Source organism: Bison bison, unplaced genomic scaffold (genome assembly GCF_000754665.1).
Source record: "Bison bison bison isolate TAMUID 2011002044 unplaced genomic scaffold, Bison_UMD1.0 scf7180017864472, whole genome shotgun sequence".
NCBI lineage: Eukaryota > Metazoa > Chordata > Mammalia > Artiodactyla > Bovidae > Bison > Bison bison.
This window is the reverse complement of record NW_011495033.1, coordinates 3,966,012-3,988,674: the sequence shown is the minus strand read 5'-3', so window position 1 is coordinate 3,988,674 and position 22,663 is coordinate 3,966,012. Positions and strand designations below refer to the sequence as shown.

General features: G+C 44.9%; 2 protein-coding genes across 3 annotated transcripts in view; both read right to left on the bottom strand.

Annotated features, from left to right (window-relative positions):
• Window positions 1-1,355: 1,355 nt before the first annotated feature.
• On the bottom strand, window positions 1,356-6,966 carry LOC105003952 (uncharacterized serine/threonine-protein kinase SgK494). 2 transcript variants are annotated; one of them, XM_010861415.1, is made up of 12 exons: window positions 6,576-6,966; window positions 5,947-6,195; window positions 5,770-5,853; window positions 5,578-5,646; window positions 5,166-5,235; window positions 4,826-4,930; window positions 4,620-4,660; window positions 4,341-4,368; window positions 4,142-4,231; window positions 3,967-4,055; window positions 3,738-3,848; window positions 1,356-3,299 (listed from the first exon to the last, which is right to left on the bottom strand). In XM_010861415.1, exons 1-12 carry the CDS (start codon window positions 6,630-6,632, stop codon window positions 3,075-3,077), a joined length of 1,218 nt encoding a protein of 405 aa, XP_010859717.1. In that variant the 5' UTR covers window positions 6,633-6,966; the 3' UTR covers window positions 1,356-3,074. The 2 variants fall into 2 exon arrangements, with proteins under 2 accessions (XP_010859717.1, XP_010859718.1); XM_010861416.1 differs by lacking the exon at window positions 4,826-4,930.
• A 100-nt stretch (window positions 6,967-7,066) lies between these two features.
• The window catches only part of KIAA0100 (KIAA0100 ortholog), a 30,363-nt gene continuing 14,766 nt past the window's right edge, over window positions 7,067-22,663 (bottom strand). The window contains exons 22-40 of the mRNA XM_010861689.1: window positions 22,200-22,390; window positions 21,980-22,079; window positions 21,644-21,846; window positions 20,244-20,538; window positions 17,117-17,274; window positions 16,626-16,832; window positions 13,313-13,412; window positions 12,657-12,839; window positions 12,059-12,180; window positions 11,449-11,604; window positions 11,240-11,361; window positions 10,492-10,672; window positions 9,776-9,862; window positions 9,474-9,584; window positions 9,204-9,339; window positions 8,970-9,100; window positions 8,687-8,788; window positions 8,268-8,402; window positions 7,067-7,841 (exon numbers count right to left, since the gene is read on the bottom strand). Of these exons, the coding sequence (XP_010859991.1) occupies window positions 7,659-7,841; window positions 8,268-8,402; window positions 8,687-8,788; window positions 8,970-9,100; window positions 9,204-9,339; window positions 9,474-9,584; window positions 9,776-9,862; window positions 10,492-10,672; window positions 11,240-11,361; window positions 11,449-11,604; window positions 12,059-12,180; window positions 12,657-12,839; window positions 13,313-13,412; window positions 16,626-16,832; window positions 17,117-17,274; window positions 20,244-20,538; window positions 21,644-21,846; window positions 21,980-22,079; window positions 22,200-22,390 (2,903 nt within the window). The 3' untranslated portion in view covers window positions 7,067-7,658. The remainder of the gene's footprint in view (window positions 7,842-8,267; window positions 8,403-8,686; window positions 8,789-8,969; window positions 9,101-9,203; window positions 9,340-9,473; window positions 9,585-9,775; window positions 9,863-10,491; window positions 10,673-11,239; window positions 11,362-11,448; window positions 11,605-12,058; window positions 12,181-12,656; window positions 12,840-13,312; window positions 13,413-16,625; window positions 16,833-17,116; window positions 17,275-20,243; window positions 20,539-21,643; window positions 21,847-21,979; window positions 22,080-22,199; window positions 22,391-22,663) is intronic.

The following is a 22,663-nucleotide window of genomic DNA, read 5'->3' as shown; positions in this document are numbered from 1 at the left end:
TGCGGGCGGTGGGAGAGGGGCGCTCAACGCCCAAGGCCAGTCTTTCGGCCTCACCTCCGAGAGCGTAATGGGTAGCTGGACGGTCGAGGAATCCATCCCTCTAGTTTCGAGAAGGCCACTCTAACTCTCAGTCAAAAAAGTTGTCCCCGTGGCCTGGCCTTAGAAGTCTCTCGCTCAGGTTTCCCACAGTTACTTTAGCCGTGACCAGCAGGAGCCGGCCGAGGGGTCTAGAAGGGAAGGTAAGTGGAGTGGTTTTGTTTTTTCACTTAGGTTGCTTGGTCCGCGAACAGGTCTTGCGTCCGTGATGGCCTCAAACAGCCTGCGCTGTCATTTAACCTCTCCAGAATTTCTGGTGTTTTCTTAGGACTTACCTCAGAGCCCGCAACAAGTTTACTTAAATAGTCATAGCTCACAAGTATCTGGACATTTATTAAGGCACCTGGCACTCTTCCAGATGCCTTTTATATCTCCTTTAATCCTTAAAAGAACTATGAAATAGGTGCTGTAAATATTCCCGTTTTACAGACATAGGAACTGAGTCACACGTAATGTCTTTTGTTCAATGCCCCTCAGGTAGTGGCAGGGTACAGATTGCCACCCACACTACCAACTATATTCTATTGTCTCTTGAGACCCGTGTGTGAAACTAGCTACTGGAAGTGGGATTGATTTTGGAAAACAGCCTAAAGGTAAGTATTTGGAGTTATAGTTTATTATGAAGTATGTTCGTTTCAACACTCACAGGCACCTTATTGACACTCTGAAGTCATAATGAATTTGGAAAAGGCAATAACCCAAGGAGGAAAAATCATAATGTTACAAACTTCAGGGCTCTCAGGGGATGGGCTCTTCTGTATTATCCAGTAGTAGAGCCACTAGCCATGTGGCTACTGAGCACTTCATGTGGCTACTGAGCACTTCAAATGTGGCGAGTCCAAACTGAGACTGTAGGAGTAAAACACAAACTGGATTTTGAGGACTTTGTATGAAAAAAAAGAGAAGAAAACCTTATTTTAAGGTGTTGATTACATGTTGTGAAAGTCGCTCAGTTGTGTCTGACTCTCTGCGACCCTCATGGACTATACAGTCCATGGAATTCCCCAGGCCTTCTCCAGGGGATCTTCCCAATCCAGGGATCGAACCCAGGCCTATCTGCATTGCAGGCGGATTCTTTACCAGCTGAGCCACAAGGGAAGCCCAAGAATACTGGAGTGGGTAGCCTATCCCTTCCCCAGCGGATCTTCCCAACCCAAGAATTGAACTGGGAGGACAGCAGGCGGATTCTTTACCAACTGAGCTATGTTGAGATATTTTTAGATATATTGGGTTAAATAAAATGCAGTACCACAGACCGATGGCTTAAACAACAGAAATTTATTTTTTCACAATACTGGAGCCTAGAAGTGGGATCAAGGTGTCAGCAGTGTTGGCTTCTTCTGAGGCCTCTTACTGAGATATTTGTTGGTGGATCAAGTCACCAGGTCTCCTAAATTCCAGTCTAATACTCTTTACTATTTTAGAAGCCATTAGTTTCTATTTCTAGTATTGTTTTTTTATCCAATGTGAAGTTCTGGTCATGACAACTTTAGAAATATGTAATAAAGCTTAAAAAGTCTCTAAAGAGAAACAAATGAGATAGTCAAAAGGCTTAAGGATACATTATTTATTTATATCTCAACCTAATTCTAAAAGAAGATGGAGATAATCTACTAAGATTTTTAAAAAAGGATTAAAACAGAAAAATGAAAATAAGAAAAGTAAAGGCAGAAAAGGAGGATGGAACCAAGAACATGGCTAGCATACAAAACATAACATGAGGTCCTGAACACTTGCTGGAAGTAGACCACAGACTGGGCCCTCAGGGGTCTAGCATCATATGAAAAGAAAAATAGACTCAGTTGGATATAAATTGGCTTTAAGGTAAAAACCAACCAGCAATTGAGGAAAAGCACAATTGGGTTCAGAGAAAATTTTCTCACATACATCCTTATATAGAACATTATGATCTATAAACACCCTTTACAGTATCCACAGCAATTAAATTTCATAGGGATCTTCATATGGATTGTCAAAGTATAATTCAGATAAAGCAGTTCTGCAGAGGTCAATAAAATGCCAGCTATGTACAGGGAAAATCTGGCTTAAACCAGGGACAAAATTAATAAACAGTACTCAGAGTACTTCCCAGACTCTCTTCAGATATGACTGAAGAATAATGAAAGTAAAGCTTTTAGGAAGTTAAAGAAAAATGAAAAGAAGTCATGAAGGCCAGAAATGTATTCAAATTTAAGGTTCAGATGATTTTCCTATAGGAAAAGTTTCTTGAGTTACATCTCTTATCTTAAATCTCAAAGTTGATGTCATGCCTCTTAATCCATTGGTTTGCCCGTCACAAACTAAACCCTTGGCCATCTAGGGAAGAGATCAATTTAAGAATACTTATGTCTTTCAAAGAGGTTTTGTTTTGGAAAAAATGTGGATAGTTATTCCAGTTACACCTAAATAAGACATGTAACCCACCCATGTTTCATTTCTTATTCTCTTTCTCACAGTATGCTATTAGATTAACTTTTTAAATTTTTAAAAATTAGACTGACTTTGGGCCCTAAATCATGTTTTACCTGCATATTTAGGGGTTGAAATAAATGCTAGCTTTTGAGATCTCTGAAAAACATTCATACTGCTTCTGACAAGCCTATTAAACACATAAATAGCACCTTGGGAACCCATGAAATGTTATTGCTCATGAAAGGAAACATGGCACAGAAACAAGAAGGAAAAGTGGAATAAACTTCTGGCTAAAAACTGCAGGGTATAAGCACTGGTAAACTGAAATAAAGGTAAAGGTCCACACTCTGATCTGAGATTGAGAGAGAGGTTGTAAGATGAGGCAAGGACTAGGGCATCGTGGCTGCCAACAGCAGAACACCCAGTCTGAACTCTGGTTCAGCACCTAGAGGAACAGAATAAGAGGCTACAAAGTGAAAACAAACTGATCATCAGGTGGTCACAGTGGGCTGGCAGTGGAGGAAGTCCTCAGGTTCCCGGATGGGCCCCAACTCCAGTAGAGAAGCTCAAGCCAGCCTCGGGTGGACCAGGAAGGACTCCAGATTACAGTCAAAGTCCTTGAAGAACATGGACTCCAATGATGGACTAGACTGGGTAGCTTGTGTCTCCAAGACAAAGTTCACTGGATGCTTCTGTAGGAGCTCTGGGTCAAAGGCCACACCCCGGAAGAAAGGGTGGACCTGGAAGTGATGCAAATAACGTAGACGGTGAAGGGGATTCTGGTGTAAGAGCTGAAGGAAAACAGAGCATGAAGGATGAGAGACTGGGATATGAAAGGGACGGAACAGAGAAGCTGGAAAAGGAGAAAGAAGTTCATGGATCTGTGGAGGGCAGGGAGAAGAACCCAAAAGAACAGAGATATGTAAAAGTGGGAGAAATAGGCTAATTTGGGGGCAGCAGTAGGAATAAAGGAGCTGTATTGGTAAGAGAGCAGCACTCTCTCAGAAGTGACCTGCTATGGATAGGGACGAGCTTTGGAGGATCAGCAACTCAGGTATAAAGTCTGAAGTGCTAGTTAGAAGGCAACTAGTGAGGGAGTACTTGATCAAGTTGTAACAGCCCCCATACCTGCCCACCACCAATAACTAATCAGAGGAATGAGGACATATCACTTCAGTGATAGGGAAAGAAGTGAAAGGTTTTTGTAGTGAAGTCGTGCTCGCCCTTACCTCGTGGAGCAGGAGTGAGAGCCCCTGGTTAAGAGAGGATGGGATCTCAGAGTCATAGTGGGTCACACTTGCCAACATGGCCACATGATCTCTCTCTGCTGGCACCGGGAACTGAGTTAAGGGGTGGGAAGATGTCATTGCTTAGTAAGAATAAGGGAAGATTTCTTAACATCTTTCTTCCCACCAGAAAGCAACTCCTCTCTGCCCAATGTCACTACCATTCTCTCACCTTTCCAGTTGACAGAGAGAAAAGCAAGACACCCAGGGACCACCAGTCAGCAGCATGGTTGTAAGGCCCTCCACTCAGGACCTCGGGCGCTACAGATTTGAAAGATACTTGTCACTGAATCTGTTAGCATTCCTCCTGCCTACTGCTTACCCATCAGCTTTAGCTTCTCCCTCACCCATGTACTGAAGAGTGCCACAGATAGTATAGGCGCGGGCTCCTTGGGGCAGGTGGCGGGACAAACCAAAGTCTGTCAGTTTCAAATGGCCTGTGAAAAACAAGGCATCAGCACCATTCTGTTCCAACCCTCATCAGTCATGACTTATTTCCAAACTGTGGTGCCTCTTATTCTGGGACTAGAAAAAGAAATGACTTACCTCGTTCATCCAGAAGGATATTCTCCATCTGAAAAACCACAGGTGAGAAGTTATTATTCATTCTCTTCCTTTCACCCCTTTTTCATCATGTGTATTCTCAGCTGAAGAAGATGCCCTTGCTCAGCAGCCAGGTCTATACTTGGAGGGCCCTTGCCCAAATCCTTAACACCCACTAGGGTCCCAAGGTCAACTGTTCTCAGCAGCTCCTCCCACCTTCTTGGACCTATTGGAACATCTTACTGAAGTCCCTCCTTAGACAAAAACAAAACATTTAGTTACCTTCACATCTCGATGGATGATGCCCAAGTCATGGAGATAGCCTGTGGACGACAGCAAGCATGAGGGTTACTGAAGCTCTTTGTCCTTTCCAATCTCCCTGATAGCTCCCACCCCGTTTCTATCCCTGTGGACTTCAATTCTCTCCTGCCTCCTCCCTCCCTCCTTAATTCCTTCCTCATTTCCATTACCACTCCTGTTTCACTTACACAGCACCAGGATCAGCTCAGCAGCAAAGAGGCGGATGGAAGCCTCAGTCAAGCGGCCAACAGCAGACCACAGGGAGTAAAGATCTGTGCTGCAGTAGCTGCACACTGCAAAGCAGCAGAAGTCTGGGCAATATTTGGGGCCTCCTGTGCCTGGGCGCAAGGCATTGCATGCCTCCTGCCCAAACCGATGCCACCTGCTGTCCCCTCTCCCTTTGGGAGAGAGCAGTACTACAAGAAGGGGAACAGAGCAAAGGCAGAACAAGCCAAAGGGATGGGTAATCTCAGGTGGGGAGTACAGCAAAAGTACCCTTGGGAATGAGGAGAGAAGCCAGTTACTCACTAATGAAGAGGTGTCGTTTTCCCTGCCAGCTATCCCCCATACTGTGTACAAAAGGATGGTTGATCTGTCGCTATGGACAAAGAAGACAGGAAGTGAGGAACACTGAGGATCAAGGCAGCCAGAAGTCAGGCTTTACCTAGTTGTGCAGAAAGGAAGCTGCTGCCCCACCTCTCAGTTCAGGCTGCCTGCCTGGTACCCCACTACTAAGGAACACAGTGGATGTGCTGGAGAGTCTTCCCTCAGGACCTAGAATCACTCTACTGATAGCTGCATTTCCTGAGGTCTTCTGGTTACAGCAGAGGGAGGGGTCAGAGTCAGGAAAAGCAGGCTAGTTGGACACAAGAGGTGCTTTCTCCACCTGTAGTTTGGTTCTTCCGAAGATCCTTTCCAGAGCTGTGTGCATACTGCATACCTGGATGCTGACCTCCTCTTTGCACTGCCTCAGGATGTCCCTCTGTAGGACCTTTGCCTTGGGTACCACCTATAAAAGGAGAGGAGTGATGCTAGAGGGCAACAGTGGTATTATACTGTTTATTCCTCCCAACCTCTCTGGAATCAAGGCTGAGGCAGGGACTAGAGAATGTGGGAGTGCCTTGGTCCCTACCTTCACTGCAAATACTGCTTTCTGGCCACAATCTAACACCTTGAGGACTGTTCCAAAGGAGCCTTTAGCCACAAGGCCTAAAATCTGTACAGAGAAGTGGAGAACAGGGCAGTTGAGACTCTGTTTCTTGATTTCTCCTTGAGACTGAGACCCTTTCCAGGGATTCCACTGACCTACCTTTAGCTGCTGATGCCCACTAAGGGGCCTAATAGGAAATTCCGGCAGAAAGAGGTTGATGAACTGAGGCACTGGCCATTCAGGCAGCGGCTTCTCTACTAGTAGTGGGGCTGGCTCCAGGGGCTCCCGGTGCAGGAACTGATGCCCCCGTAGTCCCCACAGTTCTTTCACACCTGACCTTGTGGTCCCCACACCTGACCAGAGGCTCTTCCAGCCTTGGACCCAGGGGCCCCGGATGTTGCCACCCTGCTGAGAACCAAAGGAGCCACTAAACCTTCTGCCCCTGAGGCATTACAGGTTCTGCCCATCTTTAGCAGGCACTCCCTCAAATCTCAACCCTAAAGACATAGATTTGACCCAGGCAAGACGGCCACTGCCCTTGCATCAAGCCAAAGTCTGGATTTCCTGGACACAATGAAAATCCTCTAGGAAAGGAGTATTTGGACATTTCCCCCATATGGCATCAGAAATTCAGCCTGCACCTCTCAGTATGGGGCTGGGATAGCTACTTTGATACTAAAGCCTCCCTGCCCCACCCCCACAGTGGACACCACCAGTCAATTGCCAGGCCTCAAGCCTATGCCTCTTTCACCTCCCCTAAAGAAGCTGCCAGAGGCCCCACACCCTACCTTATGAGAAGCAGCCATCTGGGCATGGTGCCCCTGCCGGCAGCTCACTGCTCCCATCCCCAGCTTCTGCCTCCTCTCTCCTTCTGCTAAATCTGCTGTCCCAGTTACATAAGCAATTCCTCCCCCCTGTGCTGTTACACACAAGCCCCGCCTCTTTTCCTTGCTGTTCAAGACTAGAGAGGCAAATGATGCAGTCAAACCTCACTCTTATCCCCAAATCCTATCGCCCTGGTGAAGAACAGCTTAGAGCCAGGACTAAATATGTCAGCATGGGACCCATGTCACATTAGAGCTGGGAAATATCTGTGATACAGCTTCAGGCAGGAGGGAAGAAGCCACCCTCAGAGTGGCAGCTAGGATTGGTGGTTTCTTGGATTGATGGAGAGAAAAGGATACAGGCTGAAAGCATACACTCAATATAATTAGAAAAAAAAAAAAACAGCATCAAATTTAAAATATATTTTTTCTCTTTAAATCACTTTTTTTTTTTAACCATTCTTCAGGGGATACCCCAGGGAGAGAGATCCATGGCCAGCCCTGTCTCCTACTGCCATTCTCCAAAGTGAGGTTGGCAGTTTGGGGAGGGGCTGATTCCCCCAGAACACTAATACCTCTTTCATACAGGGTGGTGGGATGAGGGACAGAAGATCAGCCCCTCCCCTCCGCTTTCTGGCACACAGGGAGAGCAGTTACACTTACAAATATATATATATATATGTATTTTTTTATATATGCCTATTTATAAAAATTTATCACACTTGATCAGAACTGTCCCCCCCACCCTTTCAGTTGATCCCAAGGGAACCAGATTCTGGCCTTGGAGCCGTTCCCTGGGTCTTGCTCTCTTGATGCCTCTCTGGCCCTGGACCTGCTGATCAGTGTGAGGTAGAACTCAGCATTATCCATCGTGGTCTGCAAGGAACCAGCCAGCTGTTAAGGAGCAGGGCCTCTCTCCACAGCACCCTATGGGCTCCTGACCCCCACAAATCCTAAAGGATGAAGGGAAACACCTCCCACCCCACAAGTCCCTGGGGCCTGAGTCAGAGTCAGATCCTGTACTGCAGCCTCTCTTGGATTGCCGGATCACTTGCGCCTGCCAAAGATGGACTTCTTCCCAGGATTCTTGTTGCCCACACTTAAACCGATGAGGAGCCGGGCCTTCTCCTCCTCTTCCTGCTGTTGCATGTTGAGGTCTGATTTAGTTTCTAGTTTTCCCCGGACCTCAGACCCTGTTGCAGGCTTCAGCCTTAGCTTCTCTTTGATTACCTGATAGGTTAGAGAGGAGTAAAAGGGAAGGTGAATATTAATGGGACAGGCAGAGTAAGTTAACTGGAACAAGTCAATATTTATTTAACTTACATGGACACACAATGGGGGCAATTCAGATTATTAAACGATCTCTGCTCTCAAGCAGCTTACAGTGTATTAGAACCCATTCTAAACATGAACTTATGTCAGTCCTCACTTCCCTAAAAATCAACAGTAGTTAACATATATGAAACACTCAGTAGACATTCAATTTAACCATCTGAGCAAAGTCATGGAGAGGATAGGAGTAACAATCACTCCATTCACCTGCCCCCTTCCCATGGCTGCCTGCTAACACATACATGTTACAACAAAATGCCCCTGAGCAGAGGATCTGCTTGCCAGCCTCTGCTAACCAAACAGCCATGAACTCTGCCGGGATACCTGGGCAACCAGGGCTTTGCGGCTGTCCCTCTTGACAGCCATGGCAAAGTCTAGCCACGTCCATGTGTTGTTGTGGTACTCCAGACAGGGCAGCACCAGGTTAAGGTCACCCCAGTCCACACTGTTCTTCTCACCCTGCAACAGAAAGAGTGGGAGGGAAGAGAAGAGAAAAAAATATATCGGCTGCCATTTTTAGTCCAAGCCAGTACTTGAGTCCACACCTGGTATCTTTCTGCAGCAGCAACCTACAGATACTGATACTGACTTCTCCCTATCTCAGTCTGGTACTGATTCCTAAGAGAATCCAGAGGGAATAGCACATTACCCACAGACCACCTTCACTATCTCTGTTTTTAATCTCTGATCTTATCTGGTACCCTTCCCATACTGTTCTAAGGAAGTGCTGGGAAAGGGCAGACCTTGTAGCTGACGCACAGTGGAACCTGTGGGATCTTTATATAGATGAAGGAGTTGTTCATGGCAGCTCGCTCTTTCATCTTGTCAATATCATCGACAGGGTGCTAGGAAAGGAAAGAAGTATGTACCCCTCAAACCATCACAAGAAATTCAGGACCCCAAACATCTCCAACTCCTTTCATCCCTGGAGTAGACTCAAAAAGAAACAGAAGAAATCCCCAGCCGGGCCAAACAGAGTACCCCAGGACTCTCCCATTTTCCTATTATCAGGGGCCTGTCCGGTACCTCAGGTGCTTTGCGAAATGACCTTCTGACCCCAGAACTCCGATTCAAGCCCTGTGCCACACCCTTCCCAGGGCCCAGTGGTGCTGTATCATCTGTTGCAATCAGCTGCCGAGGCTTCACCACTGGTATTCCTACAAAAAAGCAAGTACACTAGCTGTTGTCCTCCTTCGGAAGCTTCAGCCATCTCTGGGGCTGTGACCCCAGTCCTCTGGAGCTCCCCATTAAAGTTCTCACCAGTAGTCACCAGTTTGGACTTATCTTCTTCATCACCAACCTCATCATCTTCCACACTTCGGCCAGGAAAGAAAAAACCCATTATTCTATGGAAGAACTGGTGTGTCAGCTGGATGGTGAGAGGCACCACATTTACCTAAAGAGGAAAAAGGCTGAAGAAGCAATTAAGCTCAGACATCATCCCTCAGTTTACCTACCCCTAATGTAACAATGCACAGATAGCTTTTCACTGCCTTTTGTTCCTGGGTCCCCAAAGGAGTGTTTACTAACCTCAAAGTGCTCCTTAACAGAAATACCCCCAACTGGGGGCCGGACTTTGCTAAAGAGGCGAAGGGCCAGTTGTCGTCCAGACTGGCAAGAACTCTGGGGCCGCAGGACTACCTGTAGGAGAGACAGTGATAAATCAATCCACAAATCCTCTGCAGACTGAGAGAAGCAGCAATGGTCTTGCTAATCTAGGCAAGTTTCCATCTCACATCACCACATTGTATCCCATAGCTGGGAAGTGTCATTGCAAATGCCCAGTGTTAGGAAGCCTGTAAATGGGCTAGGAATAGGGAACTAAGACTTACCTTATAGACAGCATTAGGGAGGAGATTGTTCATAGTGAACCAGCCCAACTCCAGAAGATGTTCTGCTGTGTCATCCGATTTATTCACCTATAAAGACAGATCCCAACCCCCCAACCCACTATAATAAGCCTTTCTTAGGAGCCTGCCAGAGGACTGCTACCTATATCATTTGTTTTCAAGTTCTACAAATGCTTTTGTTATGTCTTTCAATCTTAGACTCAAAACATCCTCTAATCCAGTATTTCTAATGGGCACTGATGGCCAGGGCACTAAGTGCCAACAATACTTTCCAGTCCCTATGACATTAAGAAATGGTCTCAACACGTTTCCAAATATCTCTAGGGGAGATGGAAGAATAATGAAGAACGTCCTGTCCTCCACGCCAAGGGTAACTGCAGGAAAGACGTATGCCAGTATAGAATTAATGATTCTATTCTAAGCTGGACTTGGGAGACTACTTTCCTCTGGCCATACAGAACAATTTTCTTCTTCAATGAGGGAAGCATTTGATCAAGCTCATCTGTATCTCTATTATTTACTATCACAAACAAATGTGCATGAGGGGTACTCTCTCTACTAATGTTTCCATCATTATTAATAACCACTCATACCACCATTAACAATCAAATAATAGTCTCTCTTTGTGAGTTAGACTCCTGAGAAAGGTCAATGCCTCTCAATACTGCTGTCTTTGTGTGACTGTATATACCCGATACCTTGCTGTAGAGGAACCGCTGCAGCTCCAGTTCAGCAATTCCTAGCTGTCCGTCTTCCTCGGTCAAGCGCCATCGTGCCTGAGCAAAGTAGAATTCAGTGCGGCGGACCACACTCACATCCTCTTGCTGCTTTCGCAGCTCCATCTTGTTGGCCTGCTGCAACTGGAAATCCTTAAAACACCTATAAAAGGATAGGAAAGTCAAAGCCAATACAGGCAACAGCATTTGGGTTAGAGGTGGAGTGGAGTGCCCTAGAATGATGCAGGAGGTAAACCCAGAGATGGACCTATTCTAGAACAACTATTCCCTAAATATTTTCATTGGATTCATTGTTTCTTACACGCTGCCACGTGAGGACAAATACCATCTTCAGTTCTACAGCTTCTTGAAGTAAGCTGTTCCTACTAATAACCCCTGCAATTATATCTGCAATCGTGTTCCCTACTGATCAACTTCAAAACATTTTATTTTTAGTTCAGTTGCACAGCATCATGGCCACAAAAATGATCTTTCTGAACTACTTGTTTTTCTTTTTCCTGAGGTACTCTAGTAAGGATCCTAAAAAAGGGCTCTCCTGTTCTCAACCTGTTGGCCAAGTCTAACAAGGCTCATTCAGGAAAAGGTGCCTGAATTTACTACATCAGCCTTCGATAACATACACTAGACCTAAAGACTATCAGAACGCAGGCAAAAGAAACTGACTCCATCTTGGGCACTGGAGAAGGGCATGGGGAGAATGCTGTGGCACCTGATTAGGATATTAAGCTCTTCACTTTCCAGCTGTAAGTTGGCCTTCTCCTGGTTTAGCTGCAACTGAAGCTTTAGGTTCAGGTCAAGCAGGTTCTCATTCTTGCTATCATCCTGCAAAGACTAGGGAGCCAGAACAGGAGAAACTGAGAAATTGCCCATGTCTTAGAAGACCTCCCTACCGTCAGACTCCCTACTCCAGGAGACTACCTTCATGATAGAATACATCTGCTTTTCCAGCTGCCGTATCTGTGCCACATGCTGCCGCACTGCCTCCTGCAAATGTAATATGCTGCTGCGCTGCTCCTCAGGATTGCTAGAGATCTCGAGCTGGAACCTGACCCGCTGCTTCTTCTCACTGTGCTCCTAAAGGAACAGAAAAGGAAATGAACAAGAGACAAGCCTTGCAGTAACATAAAATATAGAGAGGAACAAGAAATGACCTCTTCCGGAATGTTCACCTTCATCTGTCACCGTTAGTAGCAAGAATAAGGAGGAGGCCAAGACGAAAGATTTGGCAATGTGGATTTCACAATAAGCCAGTTCCACAGGGGAGGGACAGAGATGGAAGTGAGGAGCAGTCTGGTGTTTTTCGAGGTAAGTGACTAAAGAAAAAATTGGCCAAGAAAAACAAGGGACACTCAGACCTTTCCTAGATAACTAAAATTTCAACTGCTGCTGCTAACTATAAGAGGATAAATCATCCATCAGGCCCTTTTTCAGTCTGAAGCATGGCTTTTGTTACTGGAGCCCAAATAAAACCACAAGGTCTGGGGGTTCCTCTGAGGCTAACTGGCATTCTATAACAGATCCTACTCACCTTCCGCTTGGGTTCTACATGGAGCAGCAGGTTATTGACGATGTCCAGGATCATAGCATATTGAGCTGGGTTGGTGGAGATTTCCAGCTCATGATGGATGAGGGTAAAGGTATCCACAGCCCCTAAATAATTGTTTGCAGCTGAATAAGAGAGTTTCTCCCTAAATTTCTATCCCATCTCCTAATCCATATCTTGAACCATGTCTGTTAATTAACCCCATAAAAGGGCTTGGTGAGATATGTTCATGGGTAGAAACACCTGCTTATTTCAGAATCAAACAATATGCATTCATTCCAGTTATTTGTTTTTTTTTGGCTGAGACTCCCGGCATGTGGGATCTTAGTGCCCCAACCAGGGATCAAACCTGTGCGCCCTGCAGTGGAAGCACAAAGTCTTAACTATGGGACCACCAGACAAGTCCCCCATTTATTCCAATTCTGTTCTTTCCTAGCAGTACTTAAAAAATAAAAAGCAAAGTGAAATGCTAATGCCCTGTGCATAGTGGGACTCTTAATAACACTACTGCCTCAAAACCACCAAGGAAATTACTTTCACAAGGTTCCTACTCCCCCCCAAAAGCCTTTCAAACCCTGAATACCTTCTTGCTTCTTCAGGAGATCTTCCTTTTCCTGGTTCTCAGGAACCTCAGGTGGCTTAATCTGTGTTGCCAGCTCAGGATCAATGTCATGGCTGTAACTAATATAGTACATTCTGCAGTTGCAGCGTGAAATGATCCTCTGGATTTGCTGGGCTTGCTGTGCCTCAGCTGGCTGGTTCCAATCTGGGAAGAGGTAGGAAAGAGATAAGAGGAAGACATTCTCAAAAGAGGTATTTTAAGAGCCTCCCAGCTATGTGTGACGTCTAGGTAACTCTAGACACTTGCTTTCAATATAGCCTAACACAAAAATGGTCCTAATCCACATATATTAATCTTGTGTGTCTGCGTGCGTGCGTGCGTGCTCAGTCGCTCAGTCACATCTGACTCTTTTGTGATCCCGTAGACTGTAGCCCACCAGACTCCTCCGTCCATGGCAAGAATACTGGAGCAGGTTGCCATTTCCTTCTACAGGGGAATCTTTCTGACCCAGGAATTGAACCCGTGTCTCCTGCTCCTCCTACACTAGCAGGAAGACTCTTTACCACTGAGTCACCTGGGAAGCCCATATTAATCTTAAGAATAAGTAAAGAAATGAGACCCCCTTCAGGATGCATGTCTGTTCCTCACCACATGATGGGGAAGAGGTGAGAACTGACCTGTGGTGGTGGTAACCATGCCTCCCACTGCCTGCCCGCTCTCCATCAGCTCCTGCACAGAGTCCAAACTACGCTGCCGGTGCTCCTCAATATTCTTTACCTGCAGACAGAGAGATATAGGCATCTTTAACTCCTTGGGGGACCAGTAGCTTGTCCTGTCCAACTGGGTCATATATCTCCATAACGCAAGTATAACACTATTTAGGCTTTCACTGCCTAGAACTGATGAATCTCCCAAGGTAAAGGACAAATGTCCCTCTCTCCTGGCTCAAACTACCCAAGCTCTCCAAACCCAACTTGAGTTACATTCACGTTTTGCCAGGACTCAGGCCAGAAAAATACGAGCTAGGTAAGAATCGTGTCCAATCTCACACCCATAAGGATGGCTGCTGCTAACTCGCTTCAGTTGTGTCCGACTCTGTGCGACCCCATAGATGGCAGCCCACCAGGCTGCCCCATCCCTGGGATTCTCCAGGCAAGAACACTGGAGTGGGTTGCCATTTCCTTCTCCAATGAATGAAAGTGAAAAGTCAAAGTGAAGTCAGTCAGTCATGTCCGACTCTTAGCGACCCCATGGACTGCAGCCTACCAGGCTCCTCCATCCATGGGATTTTCCAGGCAAGAGTACTGGAGTGGGGTGCCATTGCCTTCTCCATAAGGATGGCTACCATAAAAAAATGAGAAAATAAGGCAAGGATGTGCAGAAACTGGAACTCTGTGTACTGTTGATGAGAAGTAAAATGTTATAGCCAATATGGAAAACAGTATGGCAGTTCTGCAAAAAATGAAAAACAAGGACTTCTCTGGTGGTCCAGTGGTTAAGACTCCCTGTTTCCAATGCAGGGGGCATGGGTTCAATCCCTGGTTAGGGAACTAAGATCCTACATGCCACACAGTGTGGCCAAAAATTAAAAACAAACAAAAAAAATTAACAGAATTACTCTATAATCCAGCAATTCTACTTCTGAATATATACCCAAAAGAATTAAAGGCAAGGTCTTGAATAAAAATGTATACTCCCATATTCATAATAGTGTTATTCACAATAGCTAAAATATGGAAGTCACCCAAGTGTTCATCAATGGATGAGTAGAGAAATAAAATGTGGTATATATATACAATAGAATTCAGGTTTAAAAGGAAGGAAATTTTAACACATGCTACAACATGGATGAACCTTGAAGACAATATACGAAGTGAAATAAGTCAGTTGGTCACAAAAAGACATATATATGATTCCACTTACATGACATACCTAAAAACTTTATATATATATATATATATAAAATAGATATTTAAGAGCACTCAAAATCATAGAGATAGAAAAGAGAATGGTGGGTGCCAGGACCTGGGGGAAAGTGAAATGGGGAGTTACTATTTAATGGGTATAGTTTCAGTTTTACAAAATGCAAAGAGTTTGGGACATGGATGGTGACGATGGCTGTAAAACATTATGAATGTACTTAATACAACTATACATTTAAAATGGTTATGATGATAAATTTTCTATAATGTTATCAATTTTTTTTGGCCATGTACACTGCATGGAGCTCTTCGAACCTGCACCCCTGCAGTGGTTTGCAGAGTCTTAACCACTGGACTGTCAGGGAAGTCCCTTTTTATCTTTTTTATGTTTATAAGTTTTATATTATGTATATTTTAATTACAATTTTTAAAAATGGAAAAAAATCACATCATGAGCAAAAAAAATTCATCAAAACAAATGACTTCCCACCCATTTTGGTATTCGTGTGTTTGTGTTCTTGCTGTTTTCTGTCTTCGGACTGTTCTGACACTGTTGCTATGGGGGAAGGGAACTGAATCCTTTGGACTCTCTCTGCCAAGCTGAAGTCAAAGTGAATAGAATGAGTGATAACGAGAAGAACACAGACAACCTGCCAAGTCACAAAAAAATTCATATAGGAATGGCAATATCAAAGTCCTTCCCACCTCAGCCAAGGACATTCTACTCTAAGGCTAATACCACAGTCTGAGAAAAAAAGAATTCCCTTGCAAAAGAAGGCATGCCAAAAGAACAAGAGGTCCAGAAAACACCAGGAAGGGAGACCTTGCATAGCTCATCCTGCCTACCTCTGCATGAACAGCTGACATTTCCTCCGCCTATCTCCTGAGACTACGGTAAACAGTACTGCTTGCCTTATTACAGCTGTAATATATCAGCATGACCTCTCATACTATCATCAACCTGACCCTGATTCAATGCTTATTACCTCTTACATAACTTATACTTGGGGTTGAGCCTTAAGATCATTGGAGTAATAAGTACCAGTCAGGGAGGAGGGAAGAGGGGTTAGCTTTGTCTCCAGTGAGTAGAATGAAAAATGAAATTATCACGTTGGTCCCAATCAGATGTAGCTGGATCCAATAACTCATCTGAATGGACCACACCCAGAACAATGTGGACATTTAACACCTATTAAGTAATCACAATGCAGAATAGTGGCCAGATACATCTCATACCCATTAGAGCTCCCAATAAATTTGATGATAGTATATCCTAGAAATTACAGTGCAAACTTAGTTTTACCAAAATGCTGAAAATTTATAGTTTAGTCCCTGCCAACTGCTCACAATCTCACCTAACAAAAAAAATTACCTTAATATACAACTAAGACCTCCCCAAACATACTGACTTAAATAAGACTTTACTTCCATCTGAATGAAGCTTTGTATTTTTCAAAGAACTTTCTCTTTGATCCTTTCAACAACCTTGTGTGAGTGAAATATTAATTCAGTTTCACAAATAAAGGTGACTTGCCCAAGGGCTCATAGCTACTAAAACGGCAAAACTGAAATCATATCTCATGTAATAACCTGCCTCCCAGACAAGCAGTCTTTCTATTCAACCTTACCGATTTTCTGAAACAACTAATCAACCATCTTCATGAGAGATCAGAGAAAGGGCAGCTAGAGAGCTTATTGAAAATTCCCAGACTTACTGCCTGTTTTTTTTGGCTGCCTACTGATAAGTATGATCTTATTAATAGTGGTCAGCAATCTCAAGTTAAAAAGTTGCAACTCATTTTATTCTCATGTTGGGAAATGAGAATTTCTCTTGCAATGAAACAGAATAAGTAGTATGAGATCTAAAAAAAAAAGAAAAAGCACTATGTTGTCACAGATCACAGGCCAGAGACTGCATGGAGTTTCTATATTCAAGTGTTACGGGCCTCATTATTCTACAACCTGCTAGCAAAAGGTACTATCAAGGACCCTGCAAGCCATTTTGGTGAAAGGTGCCAACTATGGAGAACTGGAGAGATATCAGGCCTTCCCAGTCCTGCCGACTAACCTCTAACCAGAGCTGTGGGCCATCCTGCTCAGTGGGGCTGCTTTCAGTGGTGGCAAAGTACTGCATGCCATCTAGGATGCAAGTCCAGGAAGTCTTTTGCTTCAATGTGTCACCATACCAGGCTGGATGGTGTTGGCACTGGAGCAGCTGGGCTTTGGCAGCAGACACAATGACACAGCCTTCCGTCTCTGCTCCACGAAGAACCATCTATGCCAGAAACAGAAGCAGAGTCACAGCACAGGGGCCGGGAAGAAAATGGAAGGTTAGTCAAAGGACTGTACCAGTGACTACAGGTGGATCTAATTCTGGCTTAGTGAGCTCTGCTGGCTTCTACTAATGGAAGCGATTATCCATGATACCTGTTATTAATAAAAAGTATAGTGTTTTGGAGCTCTACCCACCTATTCTTATGTAGAAGTGGAGGGGGGCAGGTAAACACACATGATTATCATCTAGCCCTATTTTGGGGTACTCTAGTAAAGAGAAGGTACCTGGCAGTTGACCAGTTCGATAAGGCAGTTTCGGTTATATATGTCATCAGTCTGGCAGGCAGCAATGCCACACAACTGGTCACTCACACCTGACTCCTCTTCTGTGAACACTACGAACCTATCTGTCTCTTCAATCAGCTTCTTCAACATGTAGGCACCTGGCAGAGGAATAAGAAGGCAGGTGGAAAGCCACAGAGTCAAAGCAAAGAGAACACATCCAGGGCCAAACTCACCTTCTTTCAATTTCTCTAGAACATATTCTCCCCAACCTGCAACTCCAGCTCAGCCCACTCCACCCCTTTTGGGTAACAGTTGGCATTTCATTTTCCTTCAATTTTAAAAAGTTAGATTCCCAAGAGAAACTTAGAAACACTATATAAACGCTAGCATTTCTTTCTCTTAGGCATATCCACCTCTGAATTACTCTAGGATCTTTTCCCCTTCCATCGTGTTCCTTCTATTTTTCAGTTTATATATTTTTTTAATTTTTAATTTATGTTTTAAATTGAAGGATAACTGCTTTACAGAATTGTGCTGGTTTCTGTCAAACATCAACATAAATCAGCCACAGGTATACATATGTCCCCTCCCTCTCGACTTCAAATTGTTTTAAATGCTATTTGTTGACTACTCCTTTCCACATAAATCATTCCCTTGCCATCAGTGTCACTGTGTTCTAGCTCTACTGCTTTCTCTGATCATGCCTTTAGATCGTCCACCTTCTCCCAGGTTTTAGAGATAAGTCTATCTCTTGAGGTCTCTCCTTGGCCTGTTCCCTGTGCTTTCTTCTAAAGTTTGTCCAACAATGGTAGGTTAAGAGCACTGTCTCCAGAATTAGACTAGCGTGCCTATGTTCAAGATCCTATCTCTGCCAATTACTTGGATGGTGATCTTTGGCAGTTGGCTTTAACCTGTTTCCTTGTGTGTAAAATAATAGTAACTATCTAATATGGTTTTTGAGAGAATTAAATGGAATAGTATATAAAGTATTTTACAGGATACCTGCCACACAGTTAAGCATTATCTCCTGGGCATTAACTCTTAGCTCTATGCTGAAACTCCCAATCTCTAACTCTAAGCTGAAGCTTTTAGATCCTCATTTCCGCCTGTTTTTTAGACGTTATCCAGATGTACTACTTGCACGACAAACTCAGCATGTCCAAATTTGAACTCAACAATCCTACATCTCCACAAACCTGTGTAGCCTCTGGCTTTCCTATTTCTGATATTATTGTTACTATCAAGTCACCAGGCTCAAAGCATCAGTCAATTGTTCTCTCTTTCTCCATGTTCTAACTCCCTCTTCCAACCAGCCGCCAAACCCTACATATGTACAGAACACTTCTGTTCGTCCCCTCATCGCCACTCCCACTGCCTCTGCCTAGTTCAGGCGCTCCTGGCCTCCTGTTAAAATGCCGTAATAGTTTCCTCATTTGTCTCCCCCACCTCCAGTTACTTTCTCTCCAGCCCTCCCCAACACCACCACCAGATTTATCTTTCTAAAAGTAAAATTCTAGTGATGACACAGCCCTATTCAAATCCTTCAGCAGTTCACCGCTGTTTCCTGAATAAGGAACAAAAACTCCCGAGCCTTGTGTGAAAGACCTTTGATGTTCTACCTGTGGCTTTCCTTTCCAGCATCTTCCCCATTAGCTACACCTTGTGCCAGCCCAGACTGTTCACTCTCCTCTGAGCATACTGAGCGTGACCAACTCCACTCCTGTTCAAGATATTCCCTTGGCTTTCAGTGCCCTTTCTCCTCATTTCCACATGCCTAAACCACACTCAGCCTTACTAAACCATTCTAAGTCCAGCTCAAATGCTACTTCCTCAATAAACCCTTCCCTGACCATAGGGCCTCCTTCACTACAGTTAAGAACTCACATAAGCTGTAAGTTCTCTCTAGTGGCACTCAGCATTTTTCGCCTTGTCTTTAAACTCATCATAAACTTGCATTCCTCTGTACTTGTTATTCCCTCTCCCTAAAATGCCCTCTTCCTTTTCTTTGCCTATTAAATCTCTCAGTCATGTCTGACTTCTGCAAGCCCATGGGCTGCAGCCCGACAGGCTCCCCTGTCCATGGGATTTCCCAGGCAAGAATACTGAAATGGGTTGTTATTTCCTTCTCCAGGGGATCTTCCTGACCCAGGAATCGAACCTGCATCTCCTGCACTACAGGTGAATTCTTTATCACTGAGTCACTGGAGAAGCCCCTTATCAGTCTTACTCTCTTTTAAGACCCATCTTAATTATATTATCTTTTCTGTGAAGCCTTTCTAGACTTCCCTACGCTCATTTAAATAGTTTCTTCTTAAACATTCCTACCAAGCATTTTCATGACTTATTTTTTTTGGCTGCACTGCACTGCACGCAGGATTTCAGTTCCTTGACCTGGCAAATCCACGCCTCCTGCAGTGGAAACACGGAGTCTTAACCACTGGACCCCCAGGAAGTTCCTCATGACTCTTAGTTTCAAAACTTCCCCTCATCTTTACAATTCTAATGTTTAGGGTCACATGTCTAGTACATTACAAACCGTCAGTAAAGCTAAAAAGTGAATCCATGAATGAATGAGTGATTGATTCAGTGAGTAAATGAACTAATCTTAGCTCAAAGATGATAAACTTGTCGAGGCAAGTAGAATGTCATATATATTTCTCGCTAAATCCAGTACAGTGCTTTGTGCCTATGAGGTATTCAAAAAATATTTATTGACTGAACAAATTCATCAAAACACAAAATAATTCTCTAATTCTTTGTTTCTTCTCCTTAGTCATTCTGACTAAGTCATCACTCCTTCCTGATCCTCTTCTCCTGGCCAAAAGACCAGACCCTTTTTTCTTTTTTGCCAGAATCTTAAGTTTCCTGACCAGGGATTGAACCTATGCCCCCTGCAATGGAAGCATGGAGTCTTAACCACTGGACCACCAGGGAAGTCCCATAAACCAGACCCTTTAATGTCCACCTGGCACTGCTATGTAAGACTTAGGTGGCCTAATATGGAAAAATAACAGTTTCATCTCTACACACAGATTGAACCACCCAGAATTAGTCCTTCTCAAACTCCTGTTCAAGCCCACATACATATTCTAAACCTAACCCTTCAGAGTCTTCTCTCCCAGCTTACCTCCTGAAGACCCCTTATCAGGCTGTCCACTGAAGCTGGGAGTGCTGACAGGAGGTGGGGTTGGGGCACTGGAAGGAACACTCTGCTTTGGTTTTTTGGCTGGCAGGTGGGGATCAATCTTTAACCCCTTCAGTGCCTCAGTAGAGAGGTTACGTTTGAGCACAGCCGCCTTTTTGTAGCCATCATATAAACCAAAGGCAATGTCCCGATTGGTGGTTGTCCAGGAAGCCCGTAAATCTACCAAGTGCAGCTGATGTGTGTGAAAGGCAGAATCCCCAACTCGAGTAGAGGGCTCCTAGGAAACAGGGAAAGGACCTCAGAGTTGCATGGAAATTCCCACCATTCCTCCTGAACCACAAATGCAAAGATAACAAACATGCTTGCTGAATAACAGACCTCTTCTGAGTGATACAAGACGACTGAGTGAAAGAAAAACTACGTGGGCTTAGTGTGTGTATTATATTACACTCTGACTATATCCCCTGTATTTTAAACACAGTGTTATTGTTTGTTTGTTTTTAGTCACTAAGTTGTGTCCAACTCTTTTTCGACCCCCATGTGCTATATATAGCCCACCAGGCTCCTCTCTCCATGGGATTTCCCAAGCAAGAATACGGGAGTGGGTTGCCATTTCCTTCCTCAGGGGATCTTCCCGACCTAGGGATTGAACCTGCATCTCCTGTACTGCAGGCGGATTCTCTGCCACCGAGCCACTGGGGAAGCTCTATCCACTGTATTTTAAATGACTCAAAAGAATTTCATCTCAAAATCCTTCCTTAATTGGGGGCAGGGGAGGGACCACCAAATAAAGCACTAGTGAAAAAACAAGTTTTACTCTATTTCCTGAAAAGCAAGAGACTATCTTCAGAAAGAGGGGAAAAAAGAAACTTTCAGAAAGAGGGGTGCACATACTAGTGAATATATCATAAACGAACAACATAGATAATTAGAACCTAGTTAGGAACACTACCCGGGACTTAACCTAAAGCCTACTGCTATGAACTGAATTGTGTCCTCACACCAAATTTTTATGTTGAGGCCATAATCCCCAATGTAATATAATGGGGATTATAAAGATGGGGCCTTTAGGAGGTAATTAGGTTTAGATGGGGTCCTAACCAGGGTTGGGCCCTCATGACAGGATTAGTGTCATCACAAGAAGAGCCATCAGAGAGCTTCCTTCTTTTCCTGGCTGGTGAGGTCACAGTGAGAAGGCAGCCATCAGCAAGCCAGGAAGACAGCCCCCACCACAACCTGACCACGCTGCCCAGCCTCCAGCAGTGAGACAACTTTCTGCTGTTTAAGCCCCTCTGCTTACAGTATTCTGTTATGGCAGCCTGAGCAGACTTAGACAGCTACTGATACAAGCAAGGCAGTAGAGTGAATGTGTCAGGTGGTACCTCCTCAGCCGTGCGACTGCTGTGCCGTTGGTAGGTAAGGGAGGACAGGCTCAGTAGGTGGGTCTTTGTTACCAAGGGATCAAGGCAGTGGTCAGCATTCTCTTCAGCGGGCGAAGCCATCAGGTGGACAGTCGCCTGGCTTAGGTCACTAACCATCTGGGTCACACTCCAGTCAGAGATGAGGCGCCGCATCACTGTGCCCGCTGAGGAGAGGAGGCACACAGGGCCCATGCAAGCCAGCACAGAAGGCCAGTGTGGGGCACAGAGAGAGGCGGGGGGCACTGAGGAGCAGGACAGGGGACAGGCGCGGAGAGACAAGGGAGCCTCTGGTCTCACCTTGAGGTATCAGCCGCTGAGTTCCCCGAGTGAAGACGTGGCCCTGACTGCACTCAATCTGGATGCCACGCTGCTGGGCGAATGAGGCCCAGTAATGCACCTGGCAACAAGAGAACATAACACTGAACCGAGGACGGCGCCAGGGAGGTGACTCACCCAGTGAGGGAAAACAAGAAAACTAGAGAAGTGGACAGCTGTCAGCAGCGCCATCAGAGCTGACCTGCAGCTGGGGAAAGAGCGCGGTATAGGAAAGTTGCTTGTAGTGCTGGCCGAGTTTCTTCTTGCTGGGTTTCAGGTTGTTGAAGAGCTTTCCCCTACAAATAGGCCTTGTGACACTAGTCCAAGTTGCCCAGAAGTTCTGCATCCAGCGCAGGGTGCTACTATACAGCAGAATCCGGGGCTGGGATATCGCTGCAAAAGAAATGATAGACATGTCCCAGCTGTGGTTAAAACTCAGATGAAAGGACTACCCTGGTGGTCCAGTGCTAAGACTCTGTGCTCCCAATGCAGGGGGCCTGGGTTCAACCTCTGGTCGGGGAACGAGAGCGCATATGCCGCAACTAACAGCTTGCATGCCACAGGCCTCAACTAAAAAATTTCACAGGCCATAATGAGGATTCTGCGTGCCAACTTAGACCTGGCACAGCCAAATAAATTAAAAAAAAAAAAAAAAAAGCAGATAAG